Source organism: Dufourea novaeangliae, unplaced genomic scaffold (genome assembly GCF_001272555.1).
Source record: "Dufourea novaeangliae isolate 0120121106 unplaced genomic scaffold, ASM127255v1 scaffold133, whole genome shotgun sequence".
Taxonomy (NCBI): domain Eukaryota; kingdom Metazoa; phylum Arthropoda; class Insecta; order Hymenoptera; family Halictidae; genus Dufourea; species Dufourea novaeangliae.
The window spans coordinates 700,760-726,406 of NW_015374011.1; the positions used below are offsets into that span (position 1 = coordinate 700,760).

General features: G+C 40.4%; 2 protein-coding genes across 4 annotated transcripts; one reads left to right on the plus strand and one right to left on the minus strand.

The window, feature by feature from the left end:
• Positions 1–3,396: 3,396 nt before the first annotated feature.
• On the plus strand, positions 3,397–19,965 carry LOC107188607 (6-phosphofructo-2-kinase/fructose-2,6-bisphosphatase-like). 3 transcript variants are annotated; one of them, XM_015576924.1, is made up of 6 exons: positions 3,397–4,643; positions 13,245–13,412; positions 14,401–14,570; positions 16,053–16,436; positions 17,451–17,720; positions 18,459–19,965. In XM_015576924.1, the coding sequence occupies exons 1-6, from the start codon at positions 4,424–4,426 to the stop codon at positions 18,885–18,887; spliced, it is 1,641 nt and encodes a 546-aa protein (XP_015432410.1). In that variant the 5' UTR covers positions 3,397–4,423; the 3' UTR covers positions 18,888–19,965. The 3 variants fall into 3 exon arrangements, with proteins under 3 accessions (XP_015432410.1, XP_015432412.1, XP_015432411.1); XM_015576926.1 differs by lacking the exon at positions 3,397–4,643 and adding an exon at positions 5,278–5,319; XM_015576925.1 differs by lacking the exon at positions 3,397–4,643 and adding an exon at positions 11,608–11,666.
• Positions 19,966–21,192: 1,227 nt separating this feature from the next.
• On the minus strand, positions 21,193–23,535 carry LOC107188507. Its single transcript, XM_015576809.1, has 4 exons — positions 23,518–23,535; positions 22,575–22,628; positions 22,339–22,444; positions 21,193–21,659 (listed from the first exon to the last, which is right to left on the minus strand). The coding sequence occupies exons 1-4, from the start codon at positions 23,533–23,535 to the stop codon at positions 21,193–21,195; spliced, it is 645 nt and encodes a 214-aa protein (XP_015432295.1).
• Positions 23,536–25,647: the final 2,112 nt, after the last annotated feature.

Here is a 25,647-nt window from a genome sequence, read left to right on the forward strand (position 1 = left end):
ACATTCTAATTTCATAGCCCTAAACTGGGTACCTGAAAGTATTTCATTGAATTTGTGTAAAAGATTGTACTACTTCCTAAAAGACTTCGTGTGATATTTGATAGCCTAAAAAACAATGTGCCGATACAGGGTTTCGATTTATTTACGAAACTAATCTGACCAGTTGCTGCATTCTTTGACACCAATTTTCAAGAAAATAAAACTTCTGTATTTCAATTAATTTGAGAGACACGTAGCTGAATATTAACATACGTTCATTATTTAATTACTCGCAATAACGTGTAAGTAAATTCATAGGCAGTAAAACTATTCATACGCCCATATAAATTATAAATATGTAAATTTTAATAAAAGCGGTGTATATATTGTCCCACATGTAGATTTGATAAACTATTTATGAAACTACATCTATTCTGAATTTATCTGTTACAAATATATAAATGGAAGACAAGATATAAAAACGAATATAACAAGAACATGTAAAAAGTAACATTAATAAAATGTCCATTAACGATGTATTTAGAATAAATTATCTTGTAGTTAAGTGAAAAAATATATACTTTTCCGTTTCATGTTTCATGACTGTCATATTTATCCCTTAACGTTAAACTAAAATGGTAACAGGGCTACGTATCCCTATGAACGTGGGACAGAAGAAAGCATTGGATGATAGATCTATTCTATACCTAGTCGGTGTTTATATATACATATTACAGTTAGGACTACAAAAACATTTAGAGTATGCGGCGTCATCAAGCGGTGGATATGTCGTACTAATCCGCCAGTAGCTTGGATGGTTTGTCGTAGGTGACGGCACCATTCGCGTTTTGGCGGTATGTTTGCCATTTTCAGAGGTTGAATTTAGCAGACAATTAATTCTTTCTTAATTAAATATAGTAATATCTTCTGCAGAAAATAGTAATCCTACTACCTCTTACATTCAAACTTAAAGATATAAAGATTTTAAAAGAGGCAAGTGACAATTGTCTTCAACTTCACGTGACTTTCTTTCAATTATAAGGAAGGAACGAAGGACGAAAAAGGTTTTATTACATATTTATTTTGTATTGCTTCTAACAAAGGTTATGACTTTAAAAAAATTCAGTTCAATGTTTAAATTATATTTTCAAACGTTAGTAAATCGTTCCGAATTTTTGTCGAATTAGATCATATGTAGGCATTACAGAATCTAACAGCCTTGAAGTGATCCTTGATGGAATCAATCAACCTTCCAGTATAATCTGTCAGTCTCTTAATACACAATGATCGTTTGGTGCATTATGCTATTTATAGCAACTAAACGAGAATGTACACCTTCTTGGCAGCAGCTCTTTTGGAACGAGGACCCTCTCATTCGTAGCTCGACGCTTCTAGATGATTCGACATTCTCTTCTCAATTGAGTTACGGTTAGCTCCTCATCACCGACCGGCTGGTTACAGAACGCAGAGTTCATTCCGCGTTACTCTCGATCGTTCATGACCTCTATCATCGTTTTATCATGGAGCACACTTTTATCACGTGCAAGGAAATTCGTCTCCCATTCCGTTATCGAGTACACGAATCCGAGGATTCTAATACGCGTGGCTTACGTGAATGAAGAAAATGGGAATCTTCCACTCGCGAAACGAACCACGCTCATTTTACAGTAGATTAAAAATTTCCGGAGTGAAACGTTTGCTCTTTGATAAACCTTTCACTATACATCAAGTAGAAATTATTGCAATAAAATTGACATTACCGAGCGTTACTTCCTGGTAGTTCCAGAGCTTATCACGTGACCAAAGTGTCACATTCACGTGTGTCTGGAGAAAGCACGTGTCACCAAACACGAATTGATAAAGTAGAAGTGTTAAACGAAAGTATTGTCGCATCACGATTATTGAAAGAATTAGTACAAAAAGACCAATGATATATATTCCGAATCTCTATTTTAAAAACGACAGTAACAGCAGTAACGTAATTTTCCTTGAAACACAAAAGATAGTAAAAATAGTAGCCAGGGTCCGCGTACACATGACATTCGTTGAAAAGTCCTCGTCACTGTTTTCCCCACGACCAATTAGCGCGAGTAACAATTTCCAGCAAAATAATTATCCTCTGTTGGACGAATCGCGGGAACCAAACTGGTGGTTATTTAATATGTGAAATTCCGCTCGCAAAACAGGGACAAATGACATACGATTTCACGGTTGCGTAATCTACGGTTGCATAATTGCAGTACAATTTTTGTTATCGTAAATGTTGCATTATTCGATTGGCATCGAAGGTTGCAATTAAGCATGTGCAACGGCGATGAAGTCCGAGGCGACTCGAGACGACGTGAAACGCCGTGTACATATACTGTCCACGACGAGTCGTATTAGACTGTGATGTAATTTGACAGGTCAAGACGTTAATGATCCGCCATTTGCTAGCTGAACTTAATGACGGCCGAGCGTACGGGCCGTCTGAATGCCGCTTCGATTAAATGGCACTTGGGGAAAAATAGAAGAAACAAACGTGGACTTTGCTCGGCTGGCAGGCCAAGGGAGAGGGGTCGATTCTAGGGAGATAATAATCAAAGCAAATATTATTTCAACAGTCGCGTAATTATAGCAAAATAGACAAAGCAGACTGTCTATCCAATTCCTTGTAAATAATCGTCATCTGTTTGCGAGTTTTTCTAATCCACGCGACCCTATGCACTCGTTACTCGCGCGTTTCAGTATTTTTTCGAATTCTCGAAAGAAAACACTTAAAACATCCTCTATTCCGTGCTATTAAACTAGCAAATATATTTACAAGATGAAAGTGATTTTAAATAGCATTTTCAGGTGGACCATTAACCTATGACACAGAACGATGAAACATCGGATAAGGGAGCGTTCTGGAGTCCAGTTAACTGTACTTTCAATTACTGTCTCGGCATTAATGTCATCCTAGTAGAAATTTCAGTCAACGGAATGTCAGTGGAAGAATTCGAATAGGATATGATGTAAACAAATGCGTTATAGTTAGCTTTCAAATTTAGAGGGAATGGTCGCATCGTCTATTTAAAGGTAGCCAAACGGTGTTCCTATAGGTCCGTGCCATAGCACCAGCGACTGTCCCAACATTTTCTGTCGCGCGTTTTCACGGCAGTTTACCAAACGAACAATAAAATAAAATAAAAAAAAAAAAAAAAGAACAAGAAAAACCATGGAATCGTGAATGGCCCAGTTGGCCTAACAAAATATCTATCAACGTATCGGTCGGCAAACGTGAGACCATTCGACATGTTTCCAACGTAATTGCTCTGCACCGGTGGAGGGGTTAGCGAGCCGTTGATTGGTTGGTTCCAACAGAGGGCGCCCACCAGGTCCGGGTCGATGTTGCTAAAAGCTGCTGCGAATGAAGGAACATCAGTCGCTGGAACCTCCTCGAGCCGTGACAATCGGACGAGCATCGTTCATCGTTTTCAAAGAAATTCTACAACTCCGTTTCGCTGGGAAATCACTCCATTATCGTGTTCGCCTGTGCGTGATTATTCAAGCTGCATCGAATCGATCGGTGGAAAAAAAGGAGGACAGGTACATAAACCTTGATTGTCAATCGAGTATACATCGCACACGAATCTGAATTCTTTAAACCGGTTCACCGGGGGAAACCGGCCATACCGATTCGTGCGTCTTCTAAAACATCAGTCACTTCCGAACGTTCCGAAAAAATTCGAGGACGAGAGGAATCGAGGTGTGTTATTAACGTGAGGTGAGAAAGTATTAAAGACACGGTGGACGAGTGGACGAAACGGGAACACCGGTTCGTAAGGAGAGACGGTGGGGCAGCACCACCGTGACTATGTAAACTACCAGCAAAACAGTTGTGGGAGCGCGTGCGCATCGTCGAGCAGGAAACCCGTAGCGACCGAACGTGTCTGGCAGGTGTACGGGCAACGATTAACGGACATTAGAAAACGCGCTGGTTCACGGTAACCAGATTTAACAGATAGAAGGTGACGAAGGTGGTGTCGAGGATAGGTGACAAGAAGAGCGGAGAACTGCGAACAGAAGACAAAGAAATCCGCAAACTGGCTCCGGAAGTGAGGATCAAGCAAATTGGAATGAGGGAGGATCTGTTGTCTATAATACGGCACACGAGCAGCGATCATTTCTCGGAAGTACTTTAGCCGACGAGAATCGAGGAGACGAAGGGCCTGGAGGTGGTACTAGCAATAGAGCGAAGGTTTTTTTTCATCGAGTATTATCGTTTAAATAGAGGGCTCAAGCTCGCTGGGACTCGAACGGCAGAGGAAGTTATTTGCCGTGGGCTCCGATTCACGTATCCTTCCTGTCACATTGATTCCGTCTTTCGTTCGCCTACCTGGGCCTCGTATTTTCTTTTTTTCCCTACGGTGGAAAGCGAACGGTAAAGGGGATCCCCCTTTTCGAATTACGAGCATCGGTTATGCCCTGGGCAGCCGCCTGTTTTGACCTGCTAGCCGCACCCATTCTGGGCTATTGTCTCGCCGTGAGGCAACTCGCCCTTCAGGCAGGCATCCTGCAAGAAGGAAGCAACGAGGCTACGATAACTCTGCCAGATAACACGTCCAACGTGTTTATAGAGAAGGGGAAGAACCGAACCTGCGCTGACACCATGGCACCTAGCACGGAGGAACAGCGTCAAGGTATTATAAATTTATTTCTTGGGGGGTGGGGAGGGTTAGAACACTGGTTTGTTGATTGTCGTGCTCTGTCCACGATAATTCGTCGACTATCTTAGGAATTGCGACATTTACGAGAACGACGGTCTTTTTTTATCAGCTAGTAAATTGAGATATAAAACGATTATGCAACGAGTCTCGTCACGGAACGCATAGGGAGGAACGCACAGGATGAGGTAAACAAGGTTCACGTCTGAAATAGACTCGAGAATCATTACCAGGTGGTGTTTTTCTTTTTCCCCCACGAGCAGAGACACGGATTGTCGTTTCTTCTGGCTCAGGTGCCTCGACAAACATTATATGACAAGAGGTTGGGTAAACAAGGTACCGAAACGAGGGGAATTTGTTTCGCGAATCGAGTGCTCATCGGGATATCCGGAGCAGTCGCTATAAATACCGTTCGTAGTGTAAATAGAATTGTGTACTGCGCCCTGTGTGTCGAGTGGCTCGGTGGTAAAGCTGTCGACGAATGAGGATTGTCCTCCTGGGCATCCTCGAGAGTAAATGCTCCAGTTACTGCCACTTTATTTGTTTTACTTAATAAAAACGTAACGTACAAAGAATTGTTTGCAAGAAAATTTCAGTATTAAATTGGGACTCTGGTTTCCATAAAAAGAAGGAAATACATGAAAACAGTGAGGTAGGCGAAAGGATTCCTATCATTTAGTGATGGGAGTTACTGAAATTTATGCCAAATTAATATTCGGCTTAACATTTAATTCAGTACTTGAAATAAATTTACTAAGTTGTAGGAGACTTTTTTTCTACGTCACGGCTTTCCCCTAGCGGAGGAAAGTTTGCTCGCGAGGGTATATTCCCCTACGCCATATTTCCCCTAACGGATGTCGAGTTTATACGTCAATGTATCGGGTGTTTTAGAATTAATGTTGGGAAAGGAAACTACAATTTGTAGTAGGAAGCAATTTGGAAATTATGCTAAAGAAAGAGCCACAATTTTACTATTCAACGTTTTATACAAAATAAATTGTTACCGTATACAAGAATTACTTTAATTTTTTAGGTGGCAGTTATAGGGGGATTGCTCGCAGATTTTAATTAATTATGAATTAATCCTTCGTATTTAATGTATAAAACAATTTTTTAACGAAGGAAATGTTAAATAATATTATGCTCCAAAGTGAGACGATTTTTAAGTTAAACATGTAAAATCTTACTAACAATCTTAAAGCGACAGTAATTGGGACACTTATCCTAAGTATTCTTTTTTTAATTAAATCACGCGTGGCCAGGTGAACCGAAAAATCGAGGCTAGTTTTGTCTACGAGAAAACGAAGAACGTAATCGCTTTTACCACTTGCCACGGTTTTATCTGACAGATAAATATATACGTATATTGACAGTAGAACGGAGGAAAAAGAGGGGGAGGCTCGACGAGCTTAAATAATCGTAACCCCGTCAAATATTTAACAAGCACTGATAAACAATATCTTCGTGCATTTTGTTGTTATTCATCGTCGATTGACGTCGCGGCAATCGCTCCACGGACCCCTCCGTAGGGGGCGTTTCGAGTTATTCGAACCGCGACCGTTCGTTACTTTATGTTGTTTAACTATGATAGTCACGCTATCAATGAAAAAACTCGACGGTCTCGAGACGCGCCGGTGAAGACACAGACGCGATTACGAAAGACGCGTGACGCTGGGAATGAAAGTCGAGAAATTGCATCGAACACTATAGACCTTCGCTAGAATAATCTTTCGGGCGAATACGATAAAATCGAAACACCGAGTCGTGTATAGAAATAATTAATTTAATTTAATTTAATTTAATTCATACGGGTGAAAACCCATTTTTACAATATTCGATTTAAAACATTATGGCACACTAATAGAATAATTATTAAATGAGGTATAATGAGATATAACAATTATAATAGAATTCAGATAGATATAAAAATACATTGGTACTTAACCTAATAATGATAATAACTGTGCTACCCTATCATAGGAAACACCGTGTAATTCAGACCTAAATTTATTTACGTTAGGCTCGAAAATGTCAATCTTGTCGTTCCAATTATATTTAATATATCATCTTTATTAAGACAGATGATAAGAATAAACGAGTCTAAGTCCCCATTAGTGTATCAAAAGTGTCAATATTAAACTAGTTACGTAAAACGTATATAAATTTCCAACAGACGAGTCATATATTTTACAAAATTTTGTACGTATATTTTTTCCGTACAGCTCTAGAAGCCATAAATGCATAACATCCGTAGTCTAGCGATTAACCTATTTATACAATTATGCTGGCTACTAGAGTTCTGTGAAGTTCCTGTTTAACCCTTTAACGCCCAGACCCATAAAAGACTATACATGTTATATCTTGTTATATTGAAGTTAAGAAAAAAAAACGATATTAAACCAACGTATTTTTTTTTTCATTTCTCTCCTTTTTTTATTTATGTTTGGGGGGAATATTTGAATGTTTCAACTGCAAATATGGAGATCAACTTTACATCAGTGAAACTACGGAATCCTTAAAATGAATGTTGAATCGGTACAGCACTGGGAGTGAAAGGATTAATAAGTAATCGGTATCTAATCGGGGGTCGCGTTACCCGTAAGTTGAATTAACCCAAAATGTTCGGGGCTATCCACAATCCCATTTAGTATCTTGTCAGAAAAAATAACATGAATCATTCTACCTTTATAATTCGTGAAGAATAAATATTCACAAGATACGATAATCGAAATGAGTCCCGAGTATATTATCGCTATTGGATATTTCGTGAAACGCAGTAACCCTCGAGTTTTCGAGTGTCGACGTGTGTGTTTCTTTGGTATTCACGGCAATTACGATTGCGTCAGACAGATGTCTGTTTTGTGGATATATTACAAATCGTCCAATATTTCGTTCGGGCAATCTAATCAGCTGACGGACCGCGCGAAATTACACACGAGATACCGATTCTCGGAGCGTGACTGACACAGATAACCGAGATACGGTAATGTTTACCGTCGAGTAAAATGTGAAAGGAACCAGGCTCGAGACATGGGAAACGAAGTAGCTCCTTCAAGGATACGTGTACCAAAAGGGAAGGGAGGGGATTATTATTAGAATCGCAACACGCTTAAATGCAGCCCGCGTGTTGCGCATGTTAACCAGCCTGAAAAACACCATCGTACGTGGTCAAAGGGTGTGCCACTGTCGCTGAATCGGCAACCAAGCTCTACTGGTTGCACGTGTATCGTTTCAGCACACGCCAATTATTTATACCGTCCTTGCAGACAGACATATATAAATGTGACGAATGAAATGGTACCGGTTGACAGCTGTAACTATATAACCTGTTGCCGACAAATATCGCATAATATTTATCGGAATTTGCTATCGTGACACTTTAACCGTAAGTTTTTGCACTGGGATCTTGGGGGATCATCGTGAATGTTATCAAAGTTCAAATCCATCGTTGATTTGGTTATTAAATATCGGTCTGTTTTTATAAATAAATCTTTTACGACCCGTGGAATTGGCAATGATTTTTCAGAATCATTCAAGGTTACGGTATTAATTTTAGAAACATGATGTTTTTATCGATCCTCAATGTCGAGAAAGTTCAATTCATTTTCCTAGAGACACGGTGTACGTCTTGTACAACGAGTATAATATTCATGAATCCAGGAACGACGATTTTGCTTTTTCTTTTTATCGCAAGATTTATCGGACTTTTTATCAGAAGACCTCATTCCGAAAGCTCTCAGAAAATCCTTGCTGTTATCGAGCCCCAATTTCGTTACAGTTCGTTTCGTCTCGATAGCGATACTATTTTCGTATCGTACGAGGGAATTGATCATTCTCTCGAGGCGGATTTGGAAACTTTCATAATCGCTGATTAGTGTCCTGTTATCATTATCGTGATTACTATCCTGGCTTCTGTCATTCGATATTGCCAAAGTTCAAGACATTTTCATAGATACGAAACAGTGGTCGCGTTCCGCTACAGAAATAGAAATTCCCGCGTGAACGTTTCGGTATTTCGAAATTTCCAAGATTATGCATAAATATCACGAGTATATATTATCTTCTCGAATATTAAAGTCATCGTTCGCCACACTCTCGAACCTTGAATTCTCATGGCCAATTTTCAGAAATATTCGAAGAAACGACCTCAATGGATCGTTGCAACGACCCAGAAATCCTCTCGACAATGTTATCGACTTTTCCCAGGCCGACCTTGCTTTCCACCCTTTCCGCAGAAGGGTGAGAAATACGTCACAATCATTCGCGAATTCGGTGGCTTCGAACGACGTTCTCCTGGATATCCAGACACAAAAAGTACCATTTATTTATGCCAACGATCGTGGACTCTGAACCCCGTGTTGTCGCGTACGTAACAAGTTACAGTGCTTGCTTATCGTTTTCGTAAAACACGCGTCGATAATTGGTTCAATAATATTATTTCACCCGTGGAGTTTGTAATCAATCGTACACGCTTGCTTCGTGTTCGTCATCGGTGTGTTTTGCTCGCGGAGATACGAAGTCGAGGCGTCGCGATTCCATGCCTGAATAATGAATCGGGTGACGACACGACCTCGGGTCAACGCCACCGACTATTAAACTGACATTTAACACGTTTTTTCATATGTGGAGGGGAGAGTACGTGTCCTCCTTAGATGGCCACCATAACGCGAATCGATTCGATTGACATCGGATCCGATCGAATCGTCTGACTCGACGTTACTCGACACGATCGACGACGAATACACGCTGACACTTCATTGAACCTTTTGTTTCCGGTGAGCTGCTGTTTTTTCCAATGTGTTTTTCACGGAACTTTACGAAATTGCTTAGCATCGACCGCGAACTATGGCCGTGGCTCTTTGATCCCTGAGATCAGACGGAGTCTAATTCGTAATTAATTCGGTCGATAGAATATCGTGAGCGCCTCGGGGATGTACAGTGGGTGATCAAATTATTATGAACACTTCGAAGCACTAGTTTGAATTTTGATCACGAACGGAATTGAAGATATATTTATAATAATACAGATTATTATGATTTTACTGCCATATGACAACGATTATAATTTTTTAAAAAATTATGATTGCTTGAATTCTTTTAGGTACACTTTCTATATTTTTGTTGTCACAATCTCATTTAAATCGTGTTAAAATAAATAATAATCGAGGAAACGAACAATCAATAAAAGAAACTCATAAATCAGCAGGAGTATGTCATCAAGATATACTTAAATTGTGTATCTATATATTAAGAAAAAAAGAAAGTGTGTACTTCATTATTATTGAAATCGAAATAACATCGAAAACATAATCTGTAATTTCTCCATCTGATCATAGTAATTTGATCACCCACTGTATAATGCTGATACGCGTGTAAAAAAAAGAAACTGACGACCTGGCAGATACCCGACGAATGTTGAAATCGTAGACAACAGGCTGGCGTGTGTGGACTTTTTTTTAAAAATTCTCTCGCGTCAATTCGTCCAAGTGGAGTGACCTTTTTATCTTTTCCACGAATGTTGTTGTGTCTAAGGCCGTTTCAGCGGAAGATACAACGTGGCGATATTGTTCCATGGGCACAGTGAACGTATTTTCACGGTGTACGGCGGTAATTTCGTTTTACCATCGCGTTGGTACCGTTACAGTTATATCTTGTTAGCGCTGATCTCGTTCGAACTAATTATAGAGCGACTTAGGAGACCACAGAGTAGTTTTTACCCTTTTTTTTGGTAAAAGCACAGAGAGAGACCAATTGTACATAGAAACGTAATGGAACAGTACTCCATTCTACTTAAAATTAAATATTGAATCCAATTTACTATTCATTTATACAATTGGGAATTTTATTACCGTCGTTGCCTCACAGCCTGTTCCTGAATTAGCAATTCAAGAACGGGCTCTCTACTTTTTCGGGCGATAGGCTTGTAAAAATGTTAGATTAACCGAATACTAATTATAATTCGGGAAATATTAAACATATTGAATAAATTGCCCGATAGTCGAGTGTCAATCTATACATATATACGAAATAAATGTAAAATAAATATAAATAATAACTAAGAAAGAATTTTTCGAAATTCATCCCTTAAAGGGGTGAAAACGGGTAAAATTATTTTCTGGGAATTTTGGAAATTCTAGAATTAGTCTCGATGAGATGTTCCACTGCTTTTTACTTTAAAATGTTACTTACACAAATACCTAAACAGTAATTTCAGGATTTTTTGAAATTCCAATTGCAAGGCACGAAAAGTTGTCCGAATACACAGAGATAAATCTAGTAATATATATTTTTCCTATTCGTTTCTTACAAATCAATTTAAAAATAGTGTTCAAAAAGTAATTTTGTCAATAATTCGATTAACCATGTCTGCTGACGAAGTTAAGAACACGTGCGAGCAGCCGCTTACGTATTACCATTATCGTTATCGTTAATTAATATACGGTCACGTCGATCGAATTCACGGTTTGCACCTGTTCCAGTAACAACGTGACTCATTAAGCGACATTATTCGTGTATTCGTATGGTAATTGGATATTCAAGGAACAGACAATGTTCGTATGCAACGGAATCGTTCGATGTAATTCGAGAACGAGTGCTTCATTCATTCATTGAAATGGACTTTGGTGTCGACTTTGTGCCAAAATTTCGGCAACAATGTGTGCGTCACAGGCAGGACGGCAAGGGGTACGCGTGCAAGAAAGACTGCAGTATTTCTGCAATGAATACCGCGAAAGAAGCCGAAGAAAACCGCAGCCAAAAATCGCTCGCGCCGGCCCGTGAATTCTAAATATAATGACGGTCGTTCCGCAACGTGTACACCACACGAACGTCTCTCAGTGTTGGTTAGAAATTCGCACGGTCTATCCACGCGAATAATTCGCACGCTTCGCTCGTTGCAGCATCGAAACGGCACGACGCTTTCAAGCGTTATCGATCCAGCATCGGTTGGACGCACACGACAGGGTCGTAAGCACATTGTGGCAAACATGTGTGTGATCGGTAAGAATTCTACGTTCTCGTTCCTTCGATCGATCGGCGACAAGGGTTCCCATTCCATTGTCATTCTAATTCGAGCAATTCTTTCGAGCGTTCGCCGAGCTAGACAAAGGCGAGACTTAATTAGAATTCTAAGGAACGACGTGGTGTGTCAGCTTCGTAGAATAATTTTTCTAACGGCGATTTTCATGACTTTTCCTTTCTTCGGCACTAACTATTTTAGCATGTAGTTGTACGTTTTTTCGAAAGCAAATGCTGTTAGCGGTTGACGTAATGGTATGTGTTTCTTAAATGGGAACTAGAATAGAAAAACGTAGGGGAAAGTCCTGTTTTCCTATGTGTAAAGTTTGACAAATAAAAGTTAAATAGTAGTTTCTGAGTATTTTTAGAACACCTGAAGTTGTATATTTGCAAACGCAAAAAGACCTCCCGCCAGTAAGGTGTTAATAAAAAAAGAGATGGATTAAGAATTAAGGAAAAGAGCAATGTGTATTGTTAAGATTGCACAGATTTTTTACCGTCTGAGAATTATATAATTATCCGATCAAGAGTTGATTTACTTAATGTTATTGTGTGAATTAATATAGGCCATTCGAATTAGGACCCTCAGGGGTCATTTTTTCCAGCTTATCAAATTATACAGTCATTACATTTTTCTAAAAAATTGCTGGTTTCAAGTGGAATGACTGACGGAACAAGCAATCAAAGCTACGAGGGAAACAAGTAGAATCTGCATATCGATTTTAGAATATCGTTAAGACGTTATGATTCAACCTCATTTCCCTAGTGTGTCTGTCACATTTTGCAACGTGATCGATGTCCCCGTTTCCGTGTCAAGTTATATGAATTCACGTCACCGTTCTATGATCGTTCGATCGATGGGTATAGGTGCATCGGCTAGCTGCCAGACGATTCTATAATGTATCTATTAAATTGGACCGGGTTATAACTACCGACAATTTGTTCACGAGTGAAACACTTCGAGGGAATTTTTTTTAGCGAAGATTCATTCCGTTCGTATTAGTGATGATACAATATCCATATTTTGATTATCGATACTTTTCAATTCAAATATCGATATTTTAGTATCGATATTTAATGTGATGATATATTCCAGTATCGATATTTAATAGAACGATATATTCCAGTATCGATACCGAACCCATAAATATCAAAATTTCGATACAATCGTTACATTTCACGAATCGATCGAATTTTCCACAAAGTTTGCGATTGATCCATTTCTTTGCCACACTGTTTTACCTGAGAATCTGCCTTAGTAAATAAATCGTTTATTTCCATTTTTCGACTGATACCGATACTATGAATACTTTATTTCCGATATACATCTGTACCGATATTCTGGGTATCAATATTTATCGATACCAAATATCGATACAATTCAAATGTATCGTCATCACTAGTTCTCGTGCTAATATTATACTTCGTTTGGAGGCCTTATTGTTCGCGATAGGATCGTTTTGTTTGGATTTGGACAAAGGTGGCCAGTGTCTTTAAAGTCGTCGTGACTCATTGGCTGCGTCACGCAATCTAATTAATCTTTTTTTCCCTTTCTTCCAGAACCAGGCAAGGATAAGATCGCGGTGAGGACAACACCGGGGATCACGAAGTCCCCGCGTAAATTCGCGGGGGTTGTGATCGCGATGTGCGGTCTACCTGGTCGTGGAAAAAGCCAGGTGGCACAATGCCTGTCGCGCAGACTGAACTGGAACGGCGATTCCGCCAAAGGTGAAGGAAATACTTTATTGTTACTCGACCAGACGAAGAAAAAAAAAAACGAAGAAAAGAAGAACCTCTGTTTTTCCGTTGCATATGCAATTCACGAGAACGGATGTCTGAGTGTATCTTTTCGAGCTGACTTCGATCGACGATTCTTTTTTCTAGATTTTTTTCTTTGTTCTCGATAAATTATTCGTAACATAATCGTCCGTCCAATGTCCGTTAATTTGAATTTTTTTCCATCGAGCGAATGCTTAACACCGACGACGCGGCGATAAAAGTGCATTCAGCGTGTTACGTAGCCCGTCACGTATGATTTACGGTTTGCCTTGAACGGATTAATTCTTTTTTGATCTACCGACCGGTAAACAATTCTCCGTGGCGGCACTTTGGATTTTATCGTGACCCACTCATCGGTTTCCCCTACGGTTTCCGAGCTTTCGCGACAAGAAACCTTCTATTGGAATGGTTGTAAAAAAAAAAAACAATATTGCTGATAATCATGTTTACGTCTGGGTTCGCTAGTGTCGGGAATCGCGAGACTGAATTGATTTATGCATAAACACTGAATAGATTCAAATGCAGCAGACTTGGGGAAATAGTATATGGACCACGAACAGCTTAGATTATTCTATTGATGATAGTAATAATTTCCTCCAGTCAAGGATGAACACTCAGGCATCCTCAGCTCTCCTTACAGGACACGGTAATTCTGCTATTTTTGGCACTGCTGTTTGAAATATTCATTTTTCCTCAGTTGTACAGACAGCTTAAAATAGTAATTTCATTTCGTAAGGGTAAAATTTCTCGTCGTTACATTTAGAAATAATTTATTTATAATTTGTTTCATCATTGATTTTTAAGCCAATTCTGTCGTCACAAAGACACATTGTGTCTGCAAAGTCTTTCTACTTCGTACACGTTCTTCTGTACCCTTTCACTTCCCACGAAGTAGCACCGATGAATAACAGTTTCTGTCTGAATCCTTCGGTTCCAGTGATGAGAGTGAGCGAATACCGGCGGAAACGACTGGAACCATACGGCGAGGCGGTGTCCCACGAGCTGTTCCGTCCTGATCACACGGCGAACGCAGCTCTGAGAGCTCTTGCCCAGGGTGACGCGATCCACGATTGCGCCGGATGGCTCGCAGCTGGGAATTCCGTAGCTGTAAGCATCGCGAGCAAACCTAGTGTCATACCCACAAGTTTGGCCATATCGTGAAAACCGTCTCGGAAGTCGGTCTGGAGATGATAGCAAATTGTCAAACTCCCATAACTTTGGAAAAAAAAAAATTGCTATTTATCGCGAACACCTTGGAACACGGGGGCTCAGGGGTAATAATAGTTTGGAGATGACAGAAAACCTTCGAAATCGTGCAACTTTAAAAACAAAATCGCCATTTCACGCGAACTCGGTAATCTTACAGATTCCTCTCGATTATTGTCCCGAACTCGGGTCCCGGTTGGGACAATAATCTTGTAGGGAGAAATGCTTCAGACACTTGTAAATTCGCGCAACAAAATACGCGTTTGACAGATTCCACGCCCTCCCCCAGTGGTAGGGATAACGTCTGGACAATAATCGCGTAGGACAAGCCAGACGATAATTGAGAGGAGTCTGTAGTCTGGAGAAAATCTAAAATCGCCATTTATCGCGAACACCTTTTTGGGCGTTTATCTAAATATTTTTCTGGAGTACATATACCTCGATAGTCGTGTCGAACGGTTACAATAATCCGAGACACGACGGAGGGCACCGAGTAACACGAGGCTGGTCGAGCCAGTCTCTCGCAATCCACCTTTCTCCGCGGTGTACAATCGTTATAATCCCGTCGTACGAGTTTCGCCCGGTAATTCTTTCCATGTATGTATACACGCCTACGATAGACACCGTGAACAGCTTAAAATCGTTCCACCTGGGGGAAGAATTGTAACCTGAAAGAAACGTACAAGATACAGCATGAGCAACTTAACTGTACCACCCACAAATACTTGTTCTATAAAACAAATCTACAGAAGTAATGTACGCAGCAATAACAATGAATTATCGGACGGGAAAGATATGTTTGTAAACATTGAACTCTTATATCAAGCAGACAATTGTTGTATAGACATGTCATATACAGAAATTCCATCATCATTCACTGAAGAATATCTCGGTAATTATTACTGTTCGACCTGATATACCTCAGTACTCTTTTACTCAGCATTCAATATTCTGCCAAACAAAAGGACCAAACATTACACATTATGATACAAAAATTCAAGGTCACCTTCATATTTCGATAAAAAAGCGCAACGTCAAAGAACTAATTATCACATTGTACATCCAGCTCGGTATCAAACAACTTTAATTTTAAAACATTCGTTTATATACAAGTAGTTTATCTGTAAATTTAGGTGGTACAGTGAGTGACTCACCCTGTATAAAGCGTTTCGTGAGAAAACGAAATAACTAACACACGTTTCCCTGCCACTATACATATACACACACGCATACATCCGAGAAAACCAGTCGAAAGAGATGAAACCGGTATAGTATAATCGGATACATCGTGAAAACGTCGCGATAGAAGGAGAAAACCCATAAACGCGCATAACCGTGGACGAACCGAGCATATATCATTTTTAAGTGTTTTCCTGTTTGAAGATACTGGACGCCACGCTGGTGACGCGAGCGCAACGCGCCGAGGTCTTCGATTATTTTTCCGGGCAGCTCGGTTACCGAGTATTGTTCGTCGAATGCGTATGCGATGATCCTCTGGTGCTGGAGCAAAATTACAAGGAGATCCTGCGGTACAGCACCGATTACATTGGTGTCGATCCGACTCGAGCCGAGGAGGATCTTCGTTTAAAGGTAGCTCATTATGTACGATGCTACGAGCCGATGGACGAGAAGGTCTACCCAAGAGTACGGATCAACACCGCCACTATGGATATCGAGACGTGCAAAATATCCGGCCACATCGAGACCAGCGTTCTCGGATACTTGGGAAGCGTCACGGTCAAGCCTCACACTCTTTACTTCTCTCGGGTTAGTAATTAGATTTCGTTCGATGGAGGTGATAAGTCCTTGGAAAGTGATTGGAAATCGATTCCGTTCCGGATAGATACTAGACTCGGGGTAGAACGTAGTAATTTTCCGTTGTGCATTGTTCTATTATTTTTCTTGTGCACGGTAGAAATGGGAGGAAAATTTCCTTTGTATCATTGAATAGCTCGACCCTTTTTAGGTATATACCTGAAGTCCTGTACCTGACGCGTCAGTTTAATCTGAGACATCGTAGTCGAAGGGACGTGAAATAAGACGTGAGTTCCAGTGATTATTCAGTACAATTTTTCGCGTGGTTTAAATAAAGAAGAATGTTTTAAAGAAATTTCTGAAGTATTTGACGGGGGTTGTTTTTCCGTCAGAATTTCATTCCGACGAGAAGTTTTCGGGCTCGAATCAGTCAGAAAATGCTGACGCTGTTGAAAAAGCAATTAGAATGAATAGAAAAATTACGTATAGGCAATTAGAATGAATAGGAAAATCACGTATAGGCAATTAGAATGAATAGGAAAATCACGTATAGGCAATTAGAGGACACTCCACATTTCTACAACAGCACTGCATCGAATTGTTTCGGAGCACTTATCATTAAGGAAGCTCCGCTCATTGTACCCCATACCTTTAGTGACGATCAACGATGAGAACGTGTCAAGTGGTCGAAAAAGAAAATGCTGATAAAGTTTAAATCTGAAACTGCTAAGGAGGTATATATATAATAAATAATCACTCGAAAGTCAGGTCTTGTGAGACTCGTCATGGCACAAAGTTTCAACTATAATTTCTCACAGTAAACTGACGCGTTAGCTACAGGATTTAGGGTATATATCTAAAAAGAGTCTAGCTATACAATAGTATAAAGGATTTTTGTCTGCTCTTTTTTCCAGGGTTGTACGATAAAAAATTTAAAACAATCTATGTATAATTAATCGAAATTTCGTCACCAAGGGAACGTTTAATGGACACGGTGAAAACGGAATTTTTCTTTTCCGTTTCTAGCACGGTGAAAGCGAGTACAATGTCCTCGGCAAAGTCGGAGGGGACGCTGTGTTGAGCGCGCGCGGAGAGAGGTACGCTCAGGCGTTGGCTACCAAATTCAACGCGATGCGTATACCCGATCTTCGTATACTGACCAGTCGTTTACGAAGGACGATCGCGACAGCGAGGGGCGTCGAGGCTCCTCAGGAACACGTCGCGGCCCTAAACGAGCTATACGCCGGGGTTTGCGAGGGTCTTTCGTACGAGGAGATGCAGGAGCATTATCCGCAGGTAATTGAAGACAAAAAGCTCTAAAAAGCTACAGCTCCCTGGGAATATCTATCGTGTGAAAATTGTAAATAATTCTATCGTATAATATAAAGGATATACAGGGTGTCCCATGTAAGTGTCACCACGAAATTTCAAGACCTTCCTTGAACTTTACAAAACAAGAGTTGAATTATAATTAAGTGTGCATAATTTTGTTATGTGAATTTTTTTGTCCGGGGCAATGAATGTTACCTTTTGGTTTTTTAATGAAACTGTAGCATATTTAAAAAATTTTTCCTTAGAGAGGATTGTGACGAATCCAACGAGTATAAATATGTTGCAAAAAAAGTTCAAGTAACGTAAAAAAAGTCAATAGAAGTTACGCAACGCTGTGGTATGTCAAGGCGTTCGCTTCAGAAACAATCGAACGGTCAAGGGACAAATGTACATGTATGTTTACTCTTCACACGTTATTTTTTCTTTTTTTGTAACATATTCATAGTCGTTGGATTTTTCATTATTCGTTCTATTAAAAAATATTAGAAAAATGTACAAATTATGATTCACGAAAGTTGTGCATACTAAAATATACTTCAACTTTTGTCTAATATAATTTTTTTGGAACGCTCAAAGAAAGTCTTGTACTTCCTATAAAAGTTCCAAAATCGAGTCTTTCAAATACTTCGTAGTAAAAGCTTCCAACGAGTTCCGATAGAAAACAGTTGAAAGTGAGGTGTCTAAACACACTTCTATCTTTAGGAGTTCGCGTGGCGCGACCAGGACAAGCTACGCTATCGTTATCCGTGGGGCGAGAGTTACATCGACGCGATGCAACGCGTGGAACCGGTGATCGCCGAACTGCAAAGGTCCGATAATATCCTGGTGGTGTCACATCAGGCCGTGCTGCGTTGCCTTATCGGTTTCTTCATGGACAAGAAGCCCGAGGAGCTTCCCTATATGGAGGTTCCTCTGCATACGATTATTCGCGCGAGTAGCCAAGGATTCAATTACAAGCTCGAATTCTACAAGCTACCGATCGAGTGCGTAAACACCACTCGCGTGAAACCGAACAACTGCAGCGCCGATAGAACAGCAGATGACGCTCTGATAACTGTACCCGCGCATTTCGACATACCGGATCCATGGAGGAATCCAGGAAACGGGCCGACCCTCGTGCAGCAGCACTGAGATACAGCTCGACGATCCACGATAACGTCGAAAATTCGATCTCTGTTGAGCTGTGGTCTCCGAGGATTTCGAGGGTAGCTTCTTTTATTTTTCTCGATCACGGAGGATTCGACGGGACGTTGTATACGCGTGTCCCGCGGCGAGGCGTTGAATTTATTTTCTTTTTAGTTTGTAGTTTCATTATGGTATGGATTAGGAGCGGATCAATAATTGGAAACACGACGGAGGGTAGTTGTATCGATTGAAATTTCGTTCGGTTCGTTTGTGAATAACTAAGGAAATGTTAAAAAGAACAGGGCCTTGATATATTTGTAGGAATTTCTGATTCGTTTATTTTTTTTTTTTTTTTTTTCGTAATCGACAGGTTTCGTGGATTGATCGTCGGAATTCCCTTCATCGATCTGTTTCTTATTGGCGGCAACTCTGTATCCTGCTGCTTCGAGCCCTCTATATTACTACGTTTAATCCTTCTAGTTTTAATGTTAGACGATAGACAGGTGAATCGATGTTAAGAGCGATCCACTATGTACCCATAGAAACCGAGAAAACTACTTGTACCTTTTGATTTGTGATGAGCAAGGACCTATTCACCGGCGGTCAACGTCTGTTGTATCGTCGGTTCAACTATTGAAGATCGGAACAACGAAAACATGAAAACCCCTGACCATATTCTTAGGCTTAGAAATCTAGTTCTGTACTCTTATGATTTCGTTCCTAATGTAACTGACTATAATTGCAAAACGAGCGTCAAGAATTAGAGATTCTTTTTTTCCGTTTCTTGTCATAAGAGAGGACTATAACTTAGGTTAGCGTAGCGATGCACAAATTGTTCGTTAATTAAATTGACGGTATCAGTGTTAGCAGTTACGATTAAAAGTTTGGACGATAAATGTGCATTTTTTGCGCGGGCAGAATCGACGGTGTATCTTCGGGAACGGGGAAAACCAGTCGTCGATATTTTATTATACTAGTACGTTAAAAGTATTTTATTGCAGAATTGGCGAAACGGTTCTTCCGTCGATATTCTGTTGCGTTTCGATTAGGGTTAGCCGTAGACCACATAAATCTGCACAATATTTCATTAAAGAAACGAATGAAGCGAAGCTGTGCACGCCAGTAAGTGGAGTACAATTGTAAGAAAGAGATGGGAAAAGTATATTTTTTACAGAAGTCAGACGTGTCTCAGATCCAGGCAATGTTTCGCCGTGATTATCGCGAATGAGTGACTACAATTTCATCTAGTCGTGTGTCGATCCATTTGGCGAATCGTCTGATAGTTTTTATACTAATACGAGAATCGAGACGAAGGTTTGGAGGGAGCGTTTAAGTCGTATCGTAGATACTTTGAACTGTCTTTGTTTTCTTTTTTAATTGTACATTATGAATAAACATTTTTTACGAAACACCCCCGGGTTCGTTCTACGGTCAACCTTAGCTTAAGATGTAGAACAGTAGGTTAAGGTATGGAAAAGTAGTTTAAACCTTTGACGCTCAGTGTGGCGTATACGTCATATCTATAAAATCATATTTTCGGTTTTGTCATGAAAATACGGATGAGGTGTACAGATTAGGATCATCTTTAAGTTAACTAATTGCGAGAAATAATTTTTTTCCCCGAAAGAGGTCTGTGGGTGTTACAGGGTTAAAAATAAATAAAAAAATTTCTAAGGTAGGTTGGTTGAATATCGATATTTTCGACAAAATAGAATATATATATATCAGTTGAAGAATTTGAAATAATGATTTAAGGGTCGGAAACTATTAAATTTTTAGATTTGAATTCAATCTAACGATTAGAATTAAATAACGATTAAAGGTGGTTAAAGGGTTAAGGTATGGAAAAGTAGCATAAGAATATCATACAGGATTAAAGACGAAAAGTAGCCCAACAAGCTTCACGTTGAATAACGTTCATTTATTCAATCAATTGCTCTTTCATTGTCACAAATTGCATCTTCGTTACAAGTAAAATGTTCACACATAAAATATATATATTATTAAATACAGAATAATTTAATTTAGATTGAAATATCTTACAATATTCAATTTCAGATTCACGTGGTACATATGTATATATATCGTAGAAAAATAATTTATAGTTTTCTTAATTAACACTCAGTGACTCGCGTGCGTATGACTAGAGTAAGTCTCAAGACAGGTACAGCTCCCGGATAATCTGACTAGAGTAACATAGTTAATTAAAACCCCCCGGCGAAAGGGGTCACTTAACAGAATTAATTCGTAAAATGTTGGGGGGGGCGTTCTCCCTCGAATTTCAGCCTGGAAATCCCGGCTGTTCTCGGAATTATATTCCCGACCTCATCAGTTTCGCGGTGTAATCCTTTTGTTTATTCGCCAAGTGGAGGTCCAAGCTTCTCAGCATTCTGTCGCGTATCTCCTGGTCGTACGAGGTCCCAACGGTGTCTTTTCTATTCGTGCTTTTCAGCAAACCGGTTCTACAGTGAGCGACCCTTGGCTCGTTTCGCGAATATTTGCCCAAACGGAAGCCGTGGTAATTCAACTGGATCGTCCTAGACGCAGCGTCTCGCCTAGTTTCGCGAGCTGCGCTCTTCATGAACTCGACCGCGGCCCGTCGACAGGTATCGTAACCCAGTAATTGAATCTTTTTACCGTGGATCGCTTCCAGCTGAGAATTTCTCGGTTTCGACGCCCTGTCAATAATCCTTCCCATCGAATCCGGCGTTCCTGGTAAATTCTCGAACACCTTGCGGAGAACCTCTTTCGTGAGATCCTCCTCGCTGCTGGATTCACCTGAGGGACAAAACTTTCGAGGTAATAATAAATAGTTTCATTAACGATTCAACGCCCAGTGTTGCACCGGTGCAACATTAAGGTGTTTGAATTGGGACTATTCTCGAGTTAACTGAACGCGAGAAATAATTTGTTTCCCCGAGAGAGGTGTTTAGGCGTTAAATGCATTTAAAATGTTTTTTAAAGCAACTAGTAGGTAACACGTTATTTTAGGCAATACTTCTTATTGACTTACCCTGTATACCAGTTTCTTAATTTTTAGTAAATAATTTCAGGCTCTGGGTGTTAAAGAGTTAAGGTTTAACTATCTTTTTATTTCACTCAAACCTCGATAGACTACTTAGAAAATCTACATCTGTAGTTTTGAATTGCAAGAAAGGCTTCTTTCCATAAAGAACCTGTGGGAATTCTTCAAATTCTATGTTCACTTGGCTTTAACGAAGCAAGGAATTCGATATCGAGATTGGAAAGTAATTGTCAAAGGCACTTTCCTCGTGATGCTTTTACGTTTCAATGAAGTTTCCAAGTCTTTGAGGCGCTTTAACGCGAAAGTAGCGAAGTGGAAGTTTTTCGAAAAATAAGACCGTTCAAAACTTTCGGAATCCTGTTTCCTGGTATGATTATGACCGTACGCGCGTGGAAACTGAAACGAAAAGTTTACGATATAAATTCCGATTACCGAGGTCGCTAGTGTGCTCCGTTGTGTACGTTCCATCTTTGATCTCGCGTTGCAGCTCCAGCACCCTGGCCAGAGCCAATTGCAGATACTCCCTGGCGTTCGGCTCCTGTACAAACACCGTGTGCGAATTGCACGCTGTTAATCGCGTAATCAGAGAGCCACGAGCGTGTAATGAGAATCCCGGGAATCTATGTGTCATTCGTTATCGGAATCATGGGTAGTAAAATGGTACTTACCTCGACGGTCTTCAACTTTTTCGTGTCACCGTTCCCATCTGCCAAACAGGGCGCCTATTACGCGAAACAGAGTGAATAAATGTCAAGAATACACTACATGATTTTTGATCGATTGAGGAGGAATTCCCATTCGGAGGCGAAATTTTTCAGCGATTTTTAGGACTAAGAATTATTGTACCAAGGAACTTGGAGTATTTCACAATTGAAGAAAGCAGAGTGCAATTTATCTGCAATTGTCTTTTATATTAACAAAGTTATTATATGTTTTTTTAGCACCGTATCGCTTTGAATGGCTGCCATGATTCACGTTGTTGTATCCATCGGAAAGAAATCAAAGATAATCTTAATCGGTATAAAAGTGGCTATCTTGTGAAATACTTTGAAGCAGAAATAAAATTTTTTAATAAAATGGCAGTCGCGTAAAAAAAAACTACTGCAGGTATTGATATAATAGTGGTTCACAAGATAAAGATACGTCTATTTTATATGTACACTCGCGAGCAAACTCGGCTTCCGCTAAGGAAAAGGCCTTCTACCATTTGAATTCTGAAGTTTCTGAAATTTATGCCAAATTACCATGCATTTTAACATTTATTTCAGTACTTGAAATAAATTTACCAAGTGGTAGGAGGTCCTTATCCTACGTCACTTTTTCTCCTAGTGGAAGCCAAGTTTACTCATGGGTGTACGTCAAAGCTGAAGTAGATTGGTTAACTCATTATTACGATATCGTTTACTCGTGCAGCGGTACATCGTTCTCCAGCGTATCGTTCTCTCAAAATCGTTATAACTTGGTCACTTCAATGAACTAAAGCATACCACAACGGTAACACATTTTCAAGATGTACTATAAGAAAAATACAATAAAAAGGAATCGATTTTCTGACTCCTCCGGATGGGAATACCCCCTCAGGCCACATTTCACAATAGTCGAATCCCTTACCGATGAGTATCTTTTCATCTCGACTAGATTTCGATTAAAGTTTTCACCTGGGACGTACACAACCGATCGCTCAACAATGCACAATAATTCGAAGGGTTCACAGTTCAAGACAAGTTCCACTTTCCCATAAGTATTTCGTACCCTCTTCAGTCCACCGTGTTTCTTCCCACCGTCTTTTCAGAACAGAAGCACTTAGACCTCCGAAGCTAATGGCACTTTTGTCCTCGTTCAGCCCAAAAGATTCTTCTCCTGTTTCGAACGACGCGGCCCAGGGAAACGACCGTTGACTAACGTCGATCCGCCTCGACTAGCCAAATCGTGGCTACACCCCAGGGCTACGAAATACTGGTGCGAGGGTGATGACGGTTTGCCATGGCTTCTTCCCCTCCGCCGTGAACCCCTCAAACTGTACCCCCTTAACGCTGCCACTGCCGTGCATCTGCAAGGGGGACATTGTGCTAGGGAACCCCTGTTTGCACGGCGCGTGCCCCACCGCCCGATAAAAGCGGCTGCCACGCGCCCCTTACCCCCGAAACTACGGCTGGAATACGTTACGAGCTGCTCGATTATAACTGCAGATAGTAGCCACCGTGTGTATCTTGCCCGTTTTGTGGGAGTAACCGTTGGACGGAGCTCGTGAAGTTAACTTTGACATCGATGAGATTGGGCAGCATATTGGCGGGAAAATTCGCTGCAGCGAAAGGGTTGAATTATCTACCCTAGTCATGCGCTTCACTCGCCAAAGGGAAATTACAGGTATCCTTTGACTTCAATTTTCTCCAAGACAATTTAAAGTCACCATCAAGTCGGTTCTACCTATTCGGTAGAATTTGCATTTTGGCAAACAATTGGAACGATAAGATCGATATTTTTGTATCGAACATAAATAATTTTAGGTCTGAATTGCATAGTGTTTTCTACAATTGGGTGGTATAGGGGTTATTATTACTAAGTCAATTATCCATATAACTTTTATTCTTATTACTGTTATCTCTCACCTCAATTTTATTTAATCATTTGCTATATCTGTGTGCCAGAACGTTTTCAATTTTATATAACAAAATAACTTTTCTGTCCGTAAGAATGAAATTAAATTATTCACGATCTATCATCTTACCGAACACGAATCCTACAGTCTGTCTTGCACCCCACATTTCTTCATGTATCACACTACAATGCCTCGACAAAATCTCGAAAGGGGTCAGGTAAAGGAAGAACTTCCAAGATTATTCCGCAGAGTTTCGTGTATTTCATACAGATAAGTCTCAATCTTAGTTCGAGCAAATCGAACAAGGGGGGAGGGGGATGTGCATCCGGTGGAATAAATTTCAATTCGATCCGCAGGAAGGTCAGAAAACTTGCCTGGACACCGGCTTCGATACATATTCCGACTGCGTCGATCGATTCGCTCGAATACGCTTCCGTGTTGCGGGTGGCCTAATTACACCAATAATAGGGGCGTCGGAGAAGACGTCCAGGCGTTATCTGAACGTCTGAAACATACAGGAGGGAAGGGACACGACGGCCAATGGACGGTGCGATATACACTAAATCCTGTTAACCAGGCTAGCCGTGGGTGGAAAGAGGAGAGCAGCACGTCAAACAGGAATTTCCGATCGCCGTCGAAGTAGAGGTTCGCAAGGTCTTCCGCGTAGAATACAATTAATAGACGTAGCCCTTTCTGCTCGTCACCACTCTAATTAAATCTCGCGTCGCGGATTCAATAACGGCCTCGGGATATCCTCTTCCGTGTACGGAAGATCGACGCGACATAAACCGTTCCTCGATTTATTTCAGTCGACGTGTACAACCCGTGAACGATTATTGGATGGTCGGGGGTGGGAAAGGGGTGGAAAAAGTGCGCAACGTGAACGAGATATCGACAGAAAGAGGCGAATCGATTTGCCACCCGTCGCGACTCGAGAGCAGATAATTACTGGCCGATGATAGATCCTGTTGCGGGATGGGGGCGATATCGTTATCCTGCGATCGAACTGGTGTAATTCTTACGTAGATTTTCCGTGAAAATGTTAAGTCGTTTTAGGAATTTTATCATTTACATTGTGCAACGAGTCACATTGGCTGAGAGCCAATAACGTCTCCGTTTCGGAGACCTGTGGTTCTTTTTTC

Coding starts and splice junctions, on each gene's coding strand:
- LOC107188507 (XM_015576809.1), bottom strand. Junction 22,445..22,574: donor AAAAGTTGAAGACCGTCGAG/GTAAGTACCATT, acceptor GTGTTTGTACAG/GAGCCGAACGCCAGGGAGTA. Junction 21,660..22,338: donor GGAGCACACTAGCGACCTCG/GTAATCGGAATT, acceptor TTTGTCCCTCAG/GTGAATCCAGCAGCGAGGAG.
- LOC107188607 (XM_015576924.1), top strand. CDS start 4,424: ATGCCCTGGGCAGCCGCCTGTTTTGACCTGCTAGCCGCACCCATTCTG. Junction 4,644..13,244: donor CACGGAGGAACAGCGTCAAG/GTATTATAAATT, acceptor CCTTTCTTCCAG/AACCAGGCAAGGATAAGATC. Junction 17,721..18,458: donor TGCAGGAGCATTATCCGCAG/GTAATTGAAGAC, acceptor TTCTATCTTTAG/GAGTTCGCGTGGCGCGACCA.